The sequence below is a fragment of the Octopus sinensis genome, linkage group LG7 (assembly GCF_006345805.1).
Source record: "Octopus sinensis linkage group LG7, ASM634580v1, whole genome shotgun sequence".
Classification (NCBI taxonomy): domain Eukaryota; kingdom Metazoa; phylum Mollusca; class Cephalopoda; order Octopoda; family Octopodidae; genus Octopus; species Octopus sinensis.
This window is the reverse complement of record NC_043003.1, coordinates 86,248,110-86,270,540: the sequence shown is the minus strand read 5'-3', so window position 1 is coordinate 86,270,540 and position 22,431 is coordinate 86,248,110. Positions and strand designations below refer to the sequence as shown.

Sequence of the window (22,431 nt, the reverse complement as noted above, 5' to 3'; positions counted from 1 at the left end):
CATGTGGTTGGTTAGCAAGCTACTTACCACACAGCCACTCTATATATTTATTTATTTATTTATTTATAATAATTATTTTTATTCTACTCAAAATTTTAATAGGTGTTAGTAACACATCTGCCGTTTTCATCATCGCAATAAGTTTTCCCGTACAATTACTGTTTCATTCGCTGCAAGATTGATTTTACAATTACATCAATATGGTTGGAGTTTTTTTCCCATCACTTAAATGTTATTACTTATTTATACACTCTCAAGCATTATTGAATCATTATGTTGATACTAATTTTGCTAAGATCTCTTTAATTATTTGATATCATTATATATATTCTAAAATATTTACGAAATAAAGTCTCTGGATTAATTCGAATTTCGCTGTTAAATGTCAACGCTATCTGGTGCAGTTGTCTTGATTTACATATAAAATGGAAAATAGAAGCTCTACTTCTAAAGCATAAAAGACAGAAATCAATACTAAAATGTTACATAATTTTAAACTTACATTAATGTAATACCTGTCTAACAGACTAATTTGTATGATATCTATTTATATGTAGTTCATAGCATTAATCTGGGGTGATATAAAAGATGCTGAGCCAATCACTATGTGATTGAATTTGATATTTCTGCTTTTTTTCTTACAGTTCTACCTCTAGATATTATCGGCTCTTGATCTATTTTCTATAGCTTTTGAAAGTTATCGATTTGCTAAAGAAAATCTCTGATTTAAATATTGCTTAAAAAGTCGATTTCTTACTCCTATTACACTGAATATATTTTGTCATGCTTGTACCTTTTAGCACTTAGATGTCTTTAACGGCAGCTGCTGCAATACACTGTATCATTTCTAAAGAAACGTAAATTGCTTTCAAACTATCGGATTCAAAGCTAACACTACATCTTGTGTCACTCTCTTCTTGCAGAGATCTCAGTGTAAACAACATCTACCAACTTCCAGACTATGCATTTGCTAACCTTCCAAAACTAAAAGAATTGTAAGTTTTTACAACTTTTATATTTTCTTCTTTTATTGTAGTTTATTTATTTGTTAGTTGTTTCTTATCATGACAATGGAGCATCGAAATAAATGCGTTTCGGTATTTAACTGCGAAACTTCACCATTTTGAACATCTTCTGACTTTTTCCTACAAAAGTCGATAAGATAAATAGCAGTAATAAACTTTATCCGATCAAAAGTAGAATTCTACCTGAGGGAGGAATATCATCCCCCTATGTCTTACATAACCAAATATGCACATGAAAATACAAAACTGAAAATGTCGAGGTTATTTCTAATTTTATTAATCAATGAGTTCATAAGTCATGTTTAAATGTAACTCTAACAGGTAAATTTTGAAATGATCCTTGTTTCGGCAATTCCTATTATATTTAACGAATTCATTTTCCATCAGTAGATTGGTCCTATTTTTTTCAACTAACTCAAATGCAGTTGGGAGAATTTATATAGCTTTAAAACATCTGAATACGATTGGAATCTTTGGTGATTATATGAACAGAATAAGTAGTTTAGTGTTTTATAGTTCTAATTTGTTAGTCTTGCAGTTTTGCAAACATAAAAGAAAAATAAAACACATCATATATGTAATTGTACTGTGATTATATATATATATATATATATATATATATATATAGGGTGGCGAATACTCGTTATAAATATCACCACCAGTGGCTAACATGTATAAAAAGTAAATAGACAACGAATATATATATATATATATAAGATGACATTATATAAATGACAAAGTAAAGTTATAAGCTAGTGCACTCCGAGCTGAGTGCTCGTACATCACCCCATAGCTTCATCGGAGCTCCTAAAATGAAGTGCAATTAAAATATAAAGCACATGCACGCACACGAACACACATACACACACATATGTATACACATATATATGGGCGAGCGCGTGCTAGTGTGAGAAGTTTGCTTTCCAGCCACGTGGTTCTAGGTTCAGTCCCACTGCGTGGCACCTTTGACAAGCGTTTTCTCCTATAACCTCGGGGCCAACAAAGGCCTTGTGAGTGTATTTGGCAGACGGAAACTGACGGAAGCCCGTCGTACACACACACACATATATATGTCTTTTTAGTATGTGACCTCGTGAAGACTACCTGCAATTTTTTTTCCTCTGTCCTCCCGTCTCGGGATCTTTCTTTCTCCTATGTTTCCGACGAAGAGCTCCGCTCGAAACGTCATACCCTCCTTCTTCCATTTTCCTGAGCGCCTAATAATAACCATACTGTAATTGTTCCACGTGTTGTTGTTTTTTCTGTTTTCCCGTTTGGATTAACCTTATATATATATATATATATATATATAGTTATCGCCATACTAATATGGCATTCTTATAAAAATAAGAATAAAGCTGTCCGCTTATTAGCTCCATGAGGCCATCGCCTTAAGTTAGCTATTTGATACACAAACTGTATCCATATTCTTATTTTTATAAGAATGCCATATTAGTATGACGATAACTATTAATTTCCAGGAACGCTGCCGTGTTCTCTTTTAGAGAGACTTAGTAATTTTAATATTTCTATTATTGAAAACAAGTGGATGTATTCCACCGAAACTAGGTAAATAAAACCTTCGAACAGAGATAGTCGGAAGCGACACCTACTGGTCTGACTACGCTACATTGACAAGGGGCAATACCCCGAAACGCGTCTGTAGCTGTCGATCAAGTAGTGTGGAGCGACTGACCTCCCTTGTTCGAAGGTTATATGGATACAGTTTGTGTATCAAATAGCTAACTTAAGGCGATGGCCTCATGGAGCTAATAAGCGGACAGCTTTATTCTTATTTTTATAAGAATGCCATATTAGTATGGCGATAACTATTAATTTCCAGGAACGCTGCCGTGTTCTCTTTTAGAGAGACTTAGTAATTTTAATATTTCTATTATATATATATATATATATATTATATATATATATATATAATAAGATCCAGGCTTAAAAAACAATAATTCATTTGAATAAAAGCTCTTCAAGATGTTGTCCAAGTACGGCTAATCACTGGAAGAAGTAAAAGATAAAAGTAACACACACACACACAAACATAAACATATATATATATATATATATATATATATATATATATATATATATATACACAAGTAGATATAAAGGTTTTCAGGATTACTAAATACGTCTAGTAGAGTACACATTTATTACTCTTTAGCAAGAATAGTATTGAGAGTGACTTCAAAATCCCGCCCAGTTGATATATATATATATGTGTGTGTGTGTGTGTGTGTAGATACAGTTGAATTAGGTACTTAAGGTGAAGCTACAATAGCGACAACATAGATTTCTTCCATCATCTTACTCTGTTAAAATCTTTGAGACAAAAATTATATTAATGTGTCCAACTAATTAAAATTGTATTTATTTCTGCAGCTGATGATAGTTCTGCATTTAAACTGTTGTAATGATTGCATTGTTCAATTAAACTGAGCCGCTTGAAACGGACGTACTGCATCACTTCTTGATTTCCTGTTGATTATTTTGATACACACACACACACACACACACACAAACACACACACACACACACACACACACACACACATATATATATATATATATATATATATATATATATATATATATATATATATATACATATATATATACATGGCAAACTAGCTCGTTAAAGAAAATCTCTATAGGAGAGAAAAGCAGTATTTATGTTGAGAAGTAATGTTTATTGCAACCTAAACATGGGGTAGGTTATACGAGGGCGTACCCAAAAGTAACTGGAAACGTTCTTTGCGGGACAAACCTGTTGTAGTTCAGGCTTACACCGCTAGAAGCCACTTGATGCGATTCTCAGGACTCAGTTTGCCGACCGGCGTCTGCCGGTGGTGTCGTACTGCAACCTGGTGCGTCTTTGCTTTGCAGCACTTCTCCCTTGTTCGTCCTTTTTTCGGTAGCTGAAACGATGGAACAGCGCGCTTCCGTTGAATTTTGTTTTCTAGATGGGAAAACAGCAACCGAAACAGTTTTCATGCCTCAAACAGCGTACAAGGACATTGCAATGAAAAAGAAAAACAAGTTCACGAGAGGTTTTCACGCATTAGGACTGGTCACTTGTCACTTGAAGACCAACCTCTGTCAGAGCAACCGTCAACTTCTCAAACGAATGAAAACATCACAAAAATATAAGAACTTATCTTGGATGACCCTCGCCGAACAATTAATGAATTTGTTGATATGACTGGTGTGTCCTGAAGCTCCTGCCAACAAAATTTGAGAGGGGAATTGTAAAAAGAGTTGCAGTAAGATTTGTGTCGCTCGCGCTCACGAAAGATCAACAACAGTGTCATGAACTGAAAGAACAGTTAGAAGTTGATCCAAGCCTTTCTGTTTTTTTGAAGGTCATCACTGGCGACGAAAGCTGGTGCTACGGATACGACCCGGTAACAAAGCAGCAATGAAATTAATGGAAGCATTGGTTGTCACCACCGTCCCAAAAAGCGCATCAGGTGAAGTCCAATGACAAGAGGATGCTGATTTGTTACATCGATGCAAAAGGAATTGTCCACGCAGAATTTGTTCCTCCTGTTCAAACTGTTAACCAGACATTTTATTTGGCAGTTCTAAAGCATTTGCGAGATGCTGTGAGACGAAAATGCCCCGATCAATGGCGAAATGGAGAGTGGTGGTTTCATTACGACAATGCGCCTGCGCATACCACCTTGTGTATGAGACAGTTTTTGATCTAAAATGAAATGACCCCGCTTACCCACCCTTTCCAATTCACCCGATCTTTCATCCTGCGGCAAAAAGTCCTTAAAGGAAAACGTTTTGCAGATATTGAAGAGGTAAAGAAAAAACGGCAGAGGCGTTAAAAGGCATCACTTCGAACGGTGGAAAAGATGTCTGGACCGATGCACTGCTTCAAATGGAGAATACGTTGAAGGCGGTAGAAGTATGAAAATATAAAGTTAAGTGAATAAAATCATAAAGAAATATTCCAGTTTCTTTTGGGTACTCCCTCGTATAAGAACAGATGAAAAGCCAAAAGCAGTTCGGATACACTCCATACTTTATCCTTAATTGAAACACAAAGCCCAAGGAACATAGAGACAGACAGCATTATCTATCAGAACTGTTGTTGAGCCAAAATTCAACAATGAAAAAGGCACTTGAATCATAGAGAATAATCAAATTCAACCAAAGCCCCTAAAGAAAACTATTTGCCAGCGAGTAACTTCTAAGTTAAAATGTGTGACCGAGCCAATCGCAGAAATTATGAGGACCTTATGGAGGGCACTACATATAAATTTAAATCAGGACAAGTTTTTACTGTATAAAACAATTTAACTTTTTCTACAAAAAAATGTAATATATGCCATTAAATGCAATGTACGCAGAGAAGACTACATTGGACAAACTAAACTCTCTTGAAGAATGGCATTAAATATTCATCATCAACAAATATGTAATCCCAAAACAGGATAAATTTTACCTAGTGAATATCCAGATACAAATTTCTTGTATTCCGCTCTATAAATATGCAGACAATGCTCCAGTTGATTCATTAAAACATGCAAGCAACTGCTGAACAGGATATAAGAAATATGAGCAATACACATTTCTCCTTTTCCTATGAATTAATTATTGTAGAATGTTTGCGTGAACACGTTATTCAGGAAACCGAAATTCACGTGGCACCTATTATCTGTCTCATCTACTCCACACCTCCTCATCTTACTTACCCCACACATATTCAACATAGAAGAGATATGTTTTAACATGATCAATAGGAATGAACTAACATTAATTGTTAACATTATTCTTCGACAAATGAATAAGCAATAATTATATATAAGACTTTTAATTATATCACCTATGACCACCTAAACATAGCTGTTCCGTAGGAACCGATGTTACTGCTATTTTTAATCCCAGGAGGCTATTCGATGCAATCTGCATCCGATATATATTGCATGCAGTGGAGTGAAAACCTTCTTCCTACCAGCCCCAACACGATCAGACCATACAGATTCGATTTCTTTTCGGTCATCCTCGGAAGTGGATACACGTCCGCTATAGTTATCACTAATTAAATCTAGCTCGCTCAATATAAAAAAAAAAAAACTACAGACATACAATCACCGATCTTGCAACAAGCAAATTAACTAGTTAGAAAATCTCTATGAGAGATTAAAGCAGTAACTATACAGAGAAGTAATGTTTATCACCACTTAAATATGGCTGTTCCGTAGGAATCAACGCTACTGCTATTTTAACCTCAAGAGGATGCTTGCTCCAGCTGGTTAGTCTATGCTAAATTCATCTGACATACGTTGCAAGCCGGGAGTGAACCCCTTGTAACTTCCAGCTACGTGACCACCAGACTCTACGGTTTCGAGCTCTTTGTGGTCATCCTCGGTGGTGGATACTCGTCCGCTAGAGATAGCGTTAGTTCACTCCAACTCACAACGTATAGAAAATCTAGCGGATGAGTATATTTTAAAATATAATTGAATTCTAATCGATTCTAATATATTCCCTGTACATTTCCAACTCCATTTGTTCTAATTCTTGCTTGGATTAACAACAGCAACAATATATATATATATATATGTGTGTGTGTGTGTGGTGTGTGTGTGTGTATGTGTGTGTGTGTATTTAATACTCGCATACACATACATATATGTATGTATATGTACATATGTGTGTGTGATCGGCTTGAAAAATTGCTAAGATATTAAGATATTCTTTCTGAACATGAAACCAATGATAGCTTTAATAGACAAACAATTTCTATCCACCAATGCAGTATTGACCACTCATTCTCATTGTTCCACATTTATTAATATATATATATATATATATATATATATAACTGAACAAGAATTTATATAATACTTTGTTGATCGATAGGCCTCAGTAGTTGCTCTTGATTAAGTGAAGTAAATATCCCAAAAGAAAACAAAAGAAAATGCAATGGCATTCGTTACAATTATTAATCTCCAAATATTTTATATCGGTATTTGATTTTTTTTTTTACATATTTCCTACAACTAAGTTCATTACTAGACTTTCTAAAGTCGTTATATGTAATATATCAAATATATTACCGCACTTCAATGATGGTTTATGTGCTTTTACACAAATGTTTTTCTTACTATTTCAAGATGATAAATTATACGTCATTAAAAGTAACATTTAAAGGAGCTTTGTTCTAAACTTCCATTAACCATATACAGTAAACGCAGACATTAACAGAATACACATAGAAATATAAGCGTATTTACGTACTCGAGCGATACTTCACTATTCTTTAATTTTCTTACTTTTCCTGCCAGCTGAATGCAAGCTCTCTTGAGGAACCTCTTAAAGGGTTTTAGCTTGTATGATTGATTTTCAGCACTTTGTTTAGTAATTATTTTATCTAAAGGAAGGGTAATGAGGTGGCAGTCACCACGATTCTAGTAGTTATAATCAAGGAACCGGTTTTGATATATCCCATGCTCAAAGAAATCCACAGACAAACCTACATACACACATATATTCGCAAATACATGCATATTCATAGATATATAGGCGCAGGAGTGGCTGTGTGGTAAGTAGCTTGCTGACCAACTACATGGTTCCGGGTTCAATCCCACTGCGTGGCATCTTGGACAAGTGTCTTCTGTTATAGCCCCGGGCCGACCAATGCCTTGTGAGTGAATTTGGTAGACGGAAACTGAAAGAAGCCTGTCGTATATATGTATATATATATATATATATATATATATATATATATATATATATATATATATATATATATATATATATATATATATATATATATATGTATGTATTTGTGTGTATGTGTTTGTGTGTCTGTGTTTGTCTCCCTAGCATTGCTTGGCAGCCGATGCTGGTGTGTTTACGTCCCTGTCACTTAGCGGGGACCGATAGAATAAGTACTGGGCTTACAAAGAATAAGTCCCGGGGTCGATTTGCTCGACTAAAGGCGGTGCTCCAGCATGGCCGCAGTCAAATGACTGAAACAAGTAAAAAAATATATCCATACATGAGTGTGTGTGTGTGTGTGTGTGTGTGTGTGTGCGCGCGCGCGCGCGCGTGTGTGTGTGTTTGTGTATCTTTATGTGTGCACGTGTAATAATACTTAAAGTTTAGTGAATGTGTTCTGAACATTCACATATATGTATGAATATTTTTACAACTACCAAGCTGTGTTTGTCCACATTTGAGACGTGAGACGTTGAAAGTTGAAACTGCCTTCCCGATCTCACCCTTTTGTCATTCTCTATATCCAAGGAGTGGTAATCTGAGTTAAGTAAATTTAAGTACGACACCCATCTTGTAGTTGTCGATGGTGTTGAGCTATAATGCTTTTGTAACCTGTTCCAGAGCGCTCGTTTTCTTAAATTTAATAACCAGATCAAATCCATCCAACCGTGGGAAAAGTGGTATATCAAGGCCAGGAGTCCCAGCAGCTGGGCGTGGATTGCAGCTGCTGCGTTTTTATTAGGGAATTCACACTTCACTCATCACGCAGAGCACATTTTTGTATTTTCTCTGCGGTGAGATGAACAGAAGAACCTGCCATTTGACTTAGTACCTCATTAGTTGCTTACTAAAGCTTTTCCTACGAAAAGTCTCTAAAGACTACGGCTTGAATTGTAGTCGTGGAATCTTGCTGATATTAATACTCGAATTTCTCACTTACCCAAATATTTCCTTCAAGTATGCATTATGCAAAATACACAATACTCAATCTGATCGACTACACATTAATAATGAACTGTAAGAGTCCGCAGCTTTCAGATATATTTAATATTCCCATTTTTATTTTTAGTGGGTGGTGATAGATAATGTACCTGTGGTGTGCGGAACCTTTTACTTCCGTTCGTACTAAAAATCTGCATGTTTACCATGAATTTTGTCACAGTTTCTGATGATAATCTGCTGTGATATAAACCAATTAGGTGCGTATAAATTTAGAAGATTTGCTATTAATTAATTATCAAGACACATGTCTTTGTTCACTGCATTCGTGTAAGCAGGACGACGTATTCTAATCGAGTGCACATCCTTTATTTTCGAACGAGAATTATTTTCTAATTGGTATCCCACGAATGTATTAATTACCTCTAATTAGTATTGCTTCCTGTTGTGGATACATATACACAACAAAGTGATGCTAATTTACTCTTTCTTTGGTTACTCTTCGTTAAATATTAGCTTGCTATCGCATTAAATACTATCGTAGAGTACATCACCTTTCAAGTGCAGGCTCTCTTTATATATTTATAATTGCGGCAATGAGAAAATAGTCTCTTCGAAAACAAATCTGTGATGCTGGAGTTAGCTAAATTGCAGAATTAACATAATATATTGATCAAGAAATATAGTGAATAATGCGGTGAATCATAAATTTGTAAGGAAATCTGTATTCTTCACAAACCTTAGAAAACTGATCTGAAACATTTAAAATGAGTAGTTTATAAATTTTGCTGCCAAAGTCAAACAAGACACTGAGAATCACGAATCAAAATAAGTGATAATCCTCATATTGAAAGGAAAATTGAATTATAATATTTAATCTACTATTCCAACAAACTTGAAAACTTGTAGCATGTTATAACAGAGACAGATTGAGAGGTTTCCAGTGTTAATTTATTCATCAAGTGTAGAAAGACCTGGTTATGGATTTATTGTTGCGATATTGTAGAGATGCTTCTTGTGAAATCTTTCTATATCAATGAAGAATTCCTCTAAACAGTCATGTCTAAAATGACAGAAGTGATAATACATTCAAAAATTAAATCCTCCTGATTTGTGCTTTAACTTCAGCAGATTTGGGTAGACATTATATTTTTTATTCTTGATTGAAAGACAATTTTGTGATCAGCTATCTCAATAACGAATCTTTTAGGCCATGCTTTAATACATTATTTTCAATAATTTTCAAGCATTTTACATTGTTTCCCATGAATTTTCAGTTTACGGGTTGTTTGGAATACTTACTGAACACATCAAAACAAAACATCAAATGTCTGATTAGAGAAGAAATACGGGAAGGAACATTTATACGTTTAACCCCATTCATTACTTTTGCTTATTCAAAATCTTCTCTAAAATCTACGTAGATAACTATTGTACACACTATTTGCAAAAATACAACGATAGAGTCTCCCCTTCACACTCAGTAATATTCTAGTATGGAAGAGTTCAGATTCTTTGGCGTTGAATATGTATGTGCTTGGTATAGTTCTATCAGACCACGAATTCTTGGTTTTTACATCGCTGACTACTGATTTATACAAGTGTGTATATGTGTAAAAAATACATATATACCTACACCACTGCATGCTTGCGCGCACTCACACACACACACACACACACACACACACACACGTACATATATATATATATATATATATATATATTATATATATATATATATATATTGAAGGTGAAATGCCTCCCAAACTGCTACTCTGAGTTTCACATAACAGAAATAAACCTGTGAAACAACACAGTGACTTATACATGTTAATAAATGGTGTTGTGATGTTCATTTGGTGAATCATCAAAAAGGCATTTATAACTGATTGGACAGGCATTGATCATTGATGAAAAACAATATTCTTTATATCTTTATTCGTCTATTTGCTTCAGTCATTTGACCGCAGCCACACTGGAGCACCGGCTTTAGTCGAGAAAATTCCCCCCAGGGCTTCTTTGTAAGCCTAGTAGTTTTTCGTTCGGTCTCTCTTGCCGAACCGCTAATAAAAGGGGAAGTAAACACACCAGCATCGGTTGTCAAACGATGTTGGAGGGACAAACACTGACACACAAACATATAAATACACACACACACACAAACATAAATATATATATAGACGACGGGCTTCTTTCAGTTTCCGTCTGCCAAATCCACTCACAAGGCTTTGGTCGGCCCGAGGCTATAGTAGGAGACGCTAGCCCAAGGTGCCACGCAGTGGGACTGAACCCGGATATATGTGGTTGGATACCAAGCTACTTGCCACACAGCCGTTCCAATATGATAATTTAAAACGAGTATAATTAAGTTAAATTAAACAGAATAAGACGAATCGCATTCCAATGGTTCACAGTAATATTTATAATATTTGCAGTAAGACAAAAATTTCAAATAAAAACTGTTTGTTAAGATTTTCAGAAAGCATGAAACATTAACGAACATAAAAAAGAAATTTTTAATACACGGGTGAATGAGAAAACACGGGTGAATGAGAGAACACGGGTGAATGAGAGAATAGTTTGTTGTTGTAAAAAAGTAGCTAAAACCTGTTTAATGCTTAACGTCAGAATATTTCCGGTAACCTGTAACTCTGTACCACCTGTTGCAAGATCGGAGAGGTGGCGATTAAGCTTCCTTGCGCCACAAGGTTGCCTAGTAAGGAGAATTTTAGATATCCTGGAGAGTTGGGTGACTTGGGATGTCAAAGGACATATGAAAACAGGGAGTCAATGTTCATTGAAGAATGTATATATGTGTACATTAAAATTGTGTGGCGTATTTTTATTTCTTTCAAATTAGACAGAGAATTAATAAGTAGTAATCATCTCCAGAGCTTTAAAGTTGGTGGCCATTGAAGGTAACTGGTAAGGAGGAACCAGAAGCCATGATATGGGACGAACATCCGGAATGATATTCCATGTGTTGGACACATACCAAGTTAAACGTTGCTGTGAAGCTTGGAAATCCCTTCACTCATTTTGGTAAACTTCCGCATTGTTGTACAAACTCTGTTGTCTTCATTTTATCCTTGCCACTGAGTTTATTATGTGCCGACACGTGAGTCTGAGTGTGAGCTTATTGTGTGAGAATGAGTGCAGCTCTTTCTCATTTAAAACCAACTTATATTAGTCTAGCGAGTAAGACTATACGGCATTTGACTGACAGATCTCCAACTAAGACTAAATTAGTTTTGTGTTGGGTCATGGGGTGTTCTGCACAACTACGACGATGAAATGCCGGCACGTCCGCAGTTTCATTTGCATGGAATATGTAGTATAACCAAAAGCATCCGTGGTTTCCCTACCCCCACTACATGACAACGCCCCTTATTCAAGTACTGCGTAATCAGTCTTGACATTCATTGGTTGTTCATGACCCAGAGAAAGTGGATATTTCACTAAAGATGGATATCACACATTCACGATAATGAAATGCCGACACTTCCCTTGAGTCAAGCGTACTGATGGTGTAGTTTAGACAAGAGCATTTGTGGTCCTCTTGTCCCTTGCGAAGATACTTCCCTTGAAGTTGTGCCGTAGGGTTGAAGTCATTGTCTTCATTGATCATCAATGGATGAACATGATATGTGAAGCAGCTTCTGCATTCTTCTTTATTTCTCCTCTCTTCTTTATTTATTTATTTATTTATTTGGCAGTTGCGAGGTCATCGTCGAATTTGACAGACGAACTGTCATCATCATACTTTGGCTGCCTTACATATATTGAAAATCCGTCCGTTTTCGCCTCAATATACTTTTTAAAATCCTTAAAGAAACATTACTGTAACTGTTATCTTCCATTCATAATGATAGAGTACATCTTAATTTTTCGCAGCGGATTATATACTTCTTAACGATTTTATAGACTTTTTATTAGTGTATCGTTTTTGCACATATTATTTGCACATATTATCTGTGTCATTAAATTTTATCTTTTTCTGCCAACATGATGAGGATATTCCCATAATGCAATCTCCGTTTCTGGAATTGATGGAATACTGATATGCCTTTTCAGAAATGATAATGTTATATTTAATATTATAGCCGGAATATCTGATCTTCCAGGAGTAATTGCCTCTGAATTCAACCTAGAAATAACTGCGTGTCAGAATAATGAAATTCTCTTATCATAGCTGTGACACCATGTTTGTGCTTTCTCAAGTTCTTTGTAGATTTTTGTAATTGTGGTATCAAAATAGCGCTACGAATTAAGGGAGTTGCCGCATCATCAGCGACAATAGTTAAAAAATCAAGTCTTCGATATCGTTTAAACCGTAAGATACCGCTTATAATTGAAATTATTTGTTTGAACTACAGGAAGCGACAAGTCATTTCTGAGATAATTTTCAACTTTACAGAAGAGGGCTGTATTTTCTTTTTACTATTGTTTGAGCAGCCATAGATCGAAACATACTAATGTTGGTGTGACTAGTGCTAATAATCAGTTCGAGATTAATGTACTGTCTCACTTGTCATTCTGGTTCTCCACAAAAATTTTGAATACGTCAGGCATTAATTTTAAATTGATGACATGCATTTCTTGACTTCAGGAGTAAAACAGGAGAAATGCTCAAAAAGCTGTTTATAGCCAGCAGTCATTGCAATCTCATCCACAGATAAGAAATTTTTACATCTTTTGTCTCGGTTTCTGTCTCTGACACAATATAGTGACCACTGGCTTTGGAATATTAAGTTCTGTTACTTGATGAATTCTTCACTTTCGATTTTTCCAAACATTTTATGCAGAGTAACTTAAGAAGCGTTTGATTATGGGATTGTACCAAGAAAGTTCCTCTACAAAGCACAAGACCGAGCAAGGTTGTTTATGGAAGACCAGCAGTCGCCCATGCATACAAATCTCCCCTCTCCACGCTACCGATGTTGTCCAAGGGGAAGGCAAAGACCGATAAAGCTTGGTACTAGTGACGTCGCAACTCATATCTACAACTGAGTGAACTGGGGCAACAGGAAATAACCCGTCTTGTTCAAGAACGCAACACATCCCGGTCCAGAAATCGAACCCACCACCTCATGATTGTGAGCCCAACAATTTTACCACTGAACCATGCACCTTCATATTTAGCACTACGAAACTGATTATTCGAACATCAAAATGACAGACGCCGTAATTTTCATCTGAAGACGTATTTTTGTTGAGTATTATTTCAGACTCCTGCGATTCTTTCGGCTTAATAAGATTTATATTTTTTTTGTGTTGTGTTCATGCTATTTTCTACCGTAGATCTATCTCAAGTAATTAACCTTCTCTCTTGTGCTTCACATACCTTTCTCTTTGCAGTCTTTTAATAATTCATCACTTCACTTCTTACAGCCTTGTGATTTGTTTTGCCTTTAATGACATTTTTTTCTTCTCAACTCTCACTTGTTTTCTTTCGCGTATGTTCATATTAATGTTTCACAGCACGTCGTTTTTCTCCACGCCAAGCATTGAATTGTAGTGTAAAATCTTTATGAGAGAACCTCTTGGATTTCCTGATTTGTAGTAACACGTTCTAAATTTGAAAAAGTGCTAAATAAGTATGACTGTTTTCTGAGCTTCTCTGTTTCATATATTCTATTTTAGTTTCTTTTTCGAGCCAGTCGCTGCAGTTCTATATCTTCCATACGTATGTTCGTGTAAGTGCGATGTAGATTGTGGTGCAGGTTATGACGGACGAGGACCCGAAGAAACAATGCAAATTCTTCTGCTTATCTGTTGACCTAGTAATGTGTAATATTTAAAGTACAATTATTTACCGAAGGAAGGAAGACTTATTATAGTGAATACATCTGATCAATTACTATTTTTAATCGTAAACTTAAATGCTGGAAGGGAGGTATTAATTTTAAAGTAATTTTACCTAACTTATGATCCGAGAACGATTTAATTATACGTACCAAGCAACAAATTTTCTACTCAAGAATTTGTAATCTTAGGAAAGAAAAGTTCTACACGTTCTAGTTTTCTGCTTCACAGACAGCACTGATGATGATTCCTCTATCTGCCTGTTTTTCTGGGACTCTAATAATCTGCAAGACTTTCTTAAGATTTAAGGGACGATGACCAAAACAAGATGCTTTTATTTTTCACAGACTTGCTACCAAACAGAGAGCCGATCAACTTTTCTTCTGAATTAAAAAGACGAAGAGAACATATATATATATATATATATATATATATATATTTGCCTTTAGTTTGTTAATTTTGTCATATTGTCACAGGAGATCATCGCCCAATCGAGTAACCGGCACGGAGCATGGCACCAGCGCTGCGTAAAGAATTGGAACGTTCCGAAAGAGATGTCATGTCGAGACAGAATTGCAAAATGTTCGTCAAAACTTTGTAGGGGAGACCAAATCTTTCCATGAAGTCAAAGAAAAGATTACACAACAGTTGCAGGAATGTGATAGGAAAACTTGAACCAGAAAATAGATCTTTGTTAGTTCGTTACATTGTTGTTACTTTTGCCTGGTTATCTTATTGTACGTAACAAATTACGTTACAACCCAAACTATACTTTATTTGTGTTCAAATGAAAGATCTCCACTAGATGTATCGTTTCTTTCTAACCCAATAATATGCGGCTTTCAAAAATTGCTTGTTGTAAATATATGTGCTGCACTTAAAGATACTTAAATGACAACTTGCCAATACAAGGCAAACAGAAAATCCAGTCTATAATTGTTGTGTTTTTTAGTCGACCTTTTCTAATTAATTTGATTCCCCATTGTTCATAGTTAATGCATTATATTTTCATATTATTGCTTTCTTTTTAAGAATTGTTATTTCTGACAAATATTAATTAAAACATTAATTCTAAATAGGCAGATTTCATAATACACAATGTAAAGGAAGTGCTATTCAATTTAGAATTTCTAATAAAAATGAATAGGCATGAATTATTGATCAATAAGAAATGAAATAATATGACAAAGTAAGCTAACTATATCATTAGAATAAAAATTATGAATCGTTCTGCATCACTTGTAAAACAAAAGTAGGCTAGAATGGAAAATGCGAGCACAGGATAACAATATTCTTAAGTATTTGATAAACCTGAGAAAATACGGGACAAGAAGTAAACTTCAAATTTAAAAAAAAAGCTTAAAATATTGCAGCTAAAATAATATTTGAGTTGCCAATTAAATGAAATATTTAAATAAGCTAAGCCATTGAATACTGATAAACCATCTTTCACCCAAATTATTTTGACTGTAAATAAATTTTAAATTATTTTAATATATGAAAATAAAGTGATAACTGCCATGATATTTTGTAACATGAGTAGTTAAAATGTTTGTGCAAATGTAAGGAAAGTAGGTAAATAAATTAAATGTTTCACTAGATGTTTTGTAAACAAGTTGCACATGCAAGTGCTACCAGTCGAAAGCTCCGCATTCCGGATGCCAGCAAGTTTATGGGTCATCAGGAGAGAATGCGCACCATTTAGGGGCCTTTCTCTCGACGGCATCAATAACTCTAACCTCCACACTGATATGAGATCCTGCTTCCTAGAACAACTGATTATGAAATAAGCTCAATATTCTTCTAGCCATCGCTCGTCGTCTCTTTTTAACCAAATCCAGTCGCTAGCCTTTTCCACAGTAGTTTGGATATCGGTCATGGTGGTATCTACTTTACGATAAGTTAGGCTTAAATGGTAAGAACGGCCGCCTCACCCTGTGTCCAACAAATCCTCTAACATCCGAATTCACATTCTTCGGGGACGTTTACATAACGGTCAATTTTTCTTTCACGCCACATTAAAATGTCCGGTTTTTCGTAACTGGGATGGGAAAAATTCCCTGGAAATCTGCAGCTACCTCCCAATAGCCGTTCCACTTTTCATCGCTCGCCGGAAGTTTCTTCTTCTTGGAACATATCTGCTGTCTTGAGCGCACGAAGGTAATGAAATCTCTAGTCGGTATTTCAATGGGTTTTTTTCACTGTTGTTGAGATCAATTTGGTTCTTTATAGCAATAAAGATTACTTTAACGACAATTTGTGTGTCCATGTATAACTATTCAATGCTAGTGAACAGTTGGAAAGAATATGTTTCAGTGTTCCGACCTTTCCGTATTTGCATGTATCATTCTCTGAGACGTTATATCTTACAAGATTTGCAGTTGATGGCAAGACATCATAGGATAAACGAATCAGAAAACTTAGCTGAGATGTGGTCCATCTCTATGTCTCATTCCAACTTATTTTTCTTTCAGCAACATCTTTCTCCCATCTCATCATATGTCCTTATTGAATGCATTGGATCAAATGAAGCTCTATTCTCTCTGCTTCCCTTGTTTTGACGCTGTTGCTAACAACAGATCTGCATTCGCTCCACATTATACTTACAAATGGTCTGAACCGATCTGCGCCAAAACCATGTTCCTTCAGATGAATTTGCGTTCCACTCACCATATCTCGGTGTTTAAGAGAAGACAGAATGTCATCAGTCTGCTTCTGTTTGCTACTTCCTGGCTGTTTTCACATCTGGTGGAATACGCATGATTTCCACGTCCTTCGACTCTCTCATCATCATCACCATCCGTACCTTCCCTAGTTTATAAATGTCAATTATTGGCGCCTATAACTTGAAGCCTATTTAAGTAATTAAATGTTTTCTTTGTTTCATTTTTGGAGAAATTATACTTTACTTGGGGACTGCTGTAGGATTGATAAAACGCGTTTGGCTGATTGGAGAATGTTGTGGTTCCTGGAATTGTGGGTGACAATAAATGGAATATTTTTTATGTTTTTTCTTGTTTATCCTCAGTGTTACTGCTTTTTCGTAAGGTAGATAACGGAACATCCTTAGTTTTAGTTATAGATTGGTTTATTAGTTTGGAAGGATTTTTTTTTAAAGGAATAAGTCCTGCAAGTCGTCTATTTGTACCCGAAACTATAGTGCATATTGTCTTGTCATATCAAAAGGTATGTTTCTTTTAGAATGGGAAGGATGGCAAGATCCAAGGTCTATTGGTATGCGTCCGTGTTTTTATGATAGAGAACAGTTGTAATAATTTCATTTTCTTTGATTGTTAAAAATCTAGGAAACTGAGTTCTTTTTCACTCATTTCCATAGTGAATTGGATTGATCCATGAATGCAGTTTATTAGTTCGAGAAATTTTGTAAGGTCCTCATTTTATTTCAGAATATAAAACTGCCATCCAAGAATCTTTTCCAGTTTCCCACTAAGAGGGAGGAACATTAATGCATAGGCTTGGAGAATATTTGCAAGCTTTAGAAATATGTAGATTTTTGTGTATTTTAGGTATTCCGTAGAATAGACGTCACTAATTGCAATCCAAAATAACTCACAATACTCAGTTTATCACAAAAGGATTTGATCCATCATATCTGCAGACACTATTTTTATTAACAAAACTAAGGCCAAATATTTTAACATGACTATGAAATACACAATTCCTTTTGAGACCTATCATTTTTGAGAAGCGGTTATAATGCTTTTTCTTTTCCAGGGAACATACGTTTTAAAAATAAGCATTTTAATGGGAACGAAATTCTTAATCTGTAATAATCGATCTGCTGTTAATCACCTGAACTCTTTTCTACTAACATTTGATTTACTGTGGCTGCAGGCCTACTTATCAGCGCCGGACGTAAGTGTAACAAAGATATATATATATATAAAATACTTGGCTTAGTATTCCTGTGGCTGGATTAAATGAAGTGAGATTATATGGCTGTTATCAGTTCCTGTTTATTTTTATTTTGGGAATTATTTTTACTTTTCTTTTACTCAAAGAAATTATCCAATATACCACCGAATACTCAACTGTCTCCAGGAAATTTTCCAAAGAAAAGTGATAAATAAATTACTGTATTGGCAACGACACAACGCCTTGCAGAATTTTTCTGTGGTTCGGAAAGAGAAAACTCAGAAGTTAATGAAGAATCAGTAACAGATATCACTTTTGAAAAGTTAGTGACACTCTCAAGACATTGAGAGAGAATGGATGGTCATGAAACTGTTCTAATAGTTAAGATGCTGAATTTTCATTGTACGTTTTAACAATACCAACAAAGCTTTTCAAAGAGTTGAAGTTGATCTGAATAACGAAGTAGATCTCATTAAGTCTTTAGAAAAAAACTTCTGATATCATATCGGGATAAATATGAAGATTTGGAACTGGATGCCAAGAACATGTTTGAAAGCACAGACTAAAGCAACAACAAATAAACAAAAGAAGAGAACCAAACATAATGTAGATCAATAAACAAACTCGGAGGAAGTTGTCCTTTCTTCAGATGCGGATGCAGGAATTTCTGGTGAGGCTGAATTCTAGCTCGTTTTCATGGGGCGGGGTGTCTCGGCCGATACCAAAGGACGCCGTCTACATTCTTGACTTCCCAATCCTCCCGAAAGCCATAATAGAAAGCTTGGAGACGGAGCTAGTGTCTTATTGACGCTCACTCAGCATTATTCATCCTGTGGAATTCTTTTGCTCTGCCTATCCTTCTCTCCTTGCTATACAGTGCGTCATGTCATCCTCTCACAGATCACTTCAGGATATCGACGGCCCTGTGCTGAATTGATGTGCAATGTCAGTTTTGAACGCGCCAGCTTGAAACAGGCCAAACTACCTGTTAAATTCGGTGGCCCTCGCCTTCTTTTCGCATTGAACCTGGTTCTACGGCCACTCACATCGGTGAGGTACTCCTTGGGATGACTGAATCCGATGCAGCCAATGAACTGGAGTCATCTCTAACCAATTGAACCGTTAAAGGCCTTGCCATCTCCCAGAATTCAGATGTCGAACACAGCTGGGACGACATTAGATGCAAGTCTGCCTTTAGAAGGATTGAGACATCCTTAAACCAAGACTACTTCGCAGCAAAACGGCGGCGCGTTGTTATCGGAGAACCCCAATGTCTCAGTCACCGAGACAAATGCTGGTAAGGAGTGGTAGTCAATGAATGTACCCTGAATCCATTATCTTGCAAACTAGCCACTCTGAATGACAATTAGGAGACTCGATGTGGTAGTGTACCCGTCACAACCAGTAGGTCTTGATCGTTGTGATGGTAAGCGCCTCAATGGAAAATTTTTCTTCTCTTGTGAGGAAGGCATATCTGGGATTCTCAGGTTCTAGCCTTGCTGCTTTGGCCGCAAACCCGAGTATTGCTGCTCGAAACGCAGAGGAGAGAAAAATCTTTAAAATACCGGAGCCTGACCAGCTGCTACCAGTTTGTGTCGGTTGCCGTCGAGACCTTAGATGTTCTTAGACCCCGCATTGCCGATTCCGCAAATTCGGAATAACTATAGCCAATCCGAGAAATGAGCTCCACAAAGTTGGGTGGCTGCTGCAGCGAGATTTGCTGGACATTCACTGCGGCAACGCCTTTGCAGCCATGTCCTCTAACCGCAGCTAAACATGGCATTTGTTCTGAAGAGTACAACTCGATACTCTATCCCAACCATCTTCTACTGCTTAACCCCTGGGTTTTTATTCTTCTTTGTTTCCTTGGCATGGTAGTTATGAATTTTTTTCTTGTTAAGTTTATCTTTTATACGTTTAAAGATTTGTTCTTTCTCTTCTTCCTATAAAAATATGTTGTAAACAAAAACAAAGTCATAAGCTATGAAAATGACATAGATCTTTTGTTTGTCATCTTACGAATACACTGGGTAGTCTATCAATCATGTTATCTGCCTTTACGTTGTGAGTTCAAATTCCGCTGAGTCGACTTTGCTTTTCGTCCTTTCTGGATCGATAAATAAGTACCACTTAAGTGCTGGTGTCGATGTAGTCGAATTCCCCTTCCTCTCAAAAACTGCTAGCTCTGTGTTAAAATTTGAAATCACTATGATTAATATATATAAAACTAAGATTAATATATATAAAAAGACTAGGACACAAACACCTGTTGTCAATTTCTAATAAGCGGCAATATTTATAAGAAGTGACAATAGGTGTTTCTACACTGATTTTTTAATATGCTACCCTGAATCAAGATATATAGTGGGGGTGAAAAATCGGAAGAAGTAGAGAGAGAGAGGGGGGGGGGAGAAAGAAAGAGAGAGAAAGAAAGAAACAGTTAGATTTTTGATTCCAACAGTACTGCAACATCAGGTGGTGTGTTTCTTGTTATTAATAATGAGTGATTTCTTCCATTAAAGTAAACATTTATAATCAGGAAGATGTCGAATCAACCATTTTGTAGAAATAATTTTTACTGTAAGGGCCCAAATTCATATTGGCACGGGCATATAAAAATTATCTGAGAATTCTCTACTGAATACAACGTGTGGAAGAATGACTTAAAATCGATTACATGGGTGACAGGAAGACGTAGAATCTTGTCAAAAGCAGAATTTATACAAATGGAAGACGCGATTAAGTTTTATTTTGTTTTATTTTACTGCGTTCATCTAAATACGTAAACTCAGTTACGGCAATACAGGATTTATTGGGTGTAATACTTGTATCTCTTCCAGAACTCCGACATTCGCATTAAATCTAAATTATAATTCTCTGAATTATCACATTAATAAACTTTGAACTCAAGGGATTAAACATTTCAAATATCATGAAATCTGCTAACGTTGTTGATATATACGACTGGACATAAACGAATCAAATATGTTCTTGTCAGTTTGAGGACACTGAGAAATTGTTGAGAGTGACAAATTATTTCAAAATCTTAATATGTTTATATTTGGAAATAGTGAAACTGTCTCTCGTGTTATCTGAAGAATTTAGCATTATAATTAGTTCTATAGTATAGTATACAAGAAAATGTCGGATGAGACACAGGATTTTTTAAATAACAACGATTTACAAAAGCTTTCTACAATAAATATTTGTTGTATATGTTCTATAACATAGATATAAATGTTATAGATTACATTGATTCATCATAAATGCATGTAATTAACAACTATATCAAAACAAGTCTCGCTAGAAACACTTACCTATCCTTCATTTCAGAGTAACTCTAACTATGTAGCAAAGTATGCTACCAGCTATTAAGCTCAGTAGACTTTTTCCTCGCTGCTTTATGTTATAATGTGTGTAAGGCGACGTTCTATTTTAATTGCCGTTCAAAGAAAATATTCTATAAATCACAAACATTTTTTGTGCTGTTGTCAATTATGAATAAAAGCACAAAGAAAGACTTCGACATGGTGTACTTTTCTGAAAGCTATGCTCATTTTATGAGAGACCAATTATTACAATGTGAGATCATTGGGTATAAGAAGTATAGCAAGGGTATTTATTCAGCTGCACTAGGAAATGCAAGCAAAATCCTAACTGGTTGCATTGCATAAAATACCATATATTCTACAGTTACTTTCAATTAAATCCTACAGAATTCTGTTCCAAATGATTGTCACATGAGACTTTTTTTCTACGCTGCTATATACGTAATATATTTGCATATTTGTGCCGGTTAACAGGTGTTTTTGTAATATTTACAGAGCCATAAAATCCACCTCACTTGTCGAAATATCCATACCTATGCTGGACAGAAAGCCACAACTTCTGGAGCATAATATACTTCCTCAACTTAACTCTGCAATGTTTGACTTCAGTAATTGACGGAACGTTACTAAATAAGAAAAAAAACATCCAATATATTTTCCATTCACTTTTTAGAATAACAGATTCTCTTCAACAAATAAACATTGTT

The 22,431-nt window shown here is 35.5% G+C and overlaps 1 protein-coding gene across 1 annotated transcript in view; it reads left to right on the top strand.

Annotated features, from left to right (window-relative positions):
- LOC115214450 (leucine-rich repeat-containing G-protein coupled receptor 5-like) overlaps window positions 1-22,431 on the top strand; it is a 524,866-nt gene that overhangs the window by 32,068 nt on the left and 470,367 nt on the right. Inside the window, exon 3 of the mRNA XM_036504410.1 lies at window positions 924-995. Coding sequence (XP_036360303.1) covers window positions 924-995 — 72 coding nt within the window. The remainder of the gene's footprint in view (window positions 1-923; window positions 996-22,431) is intronic.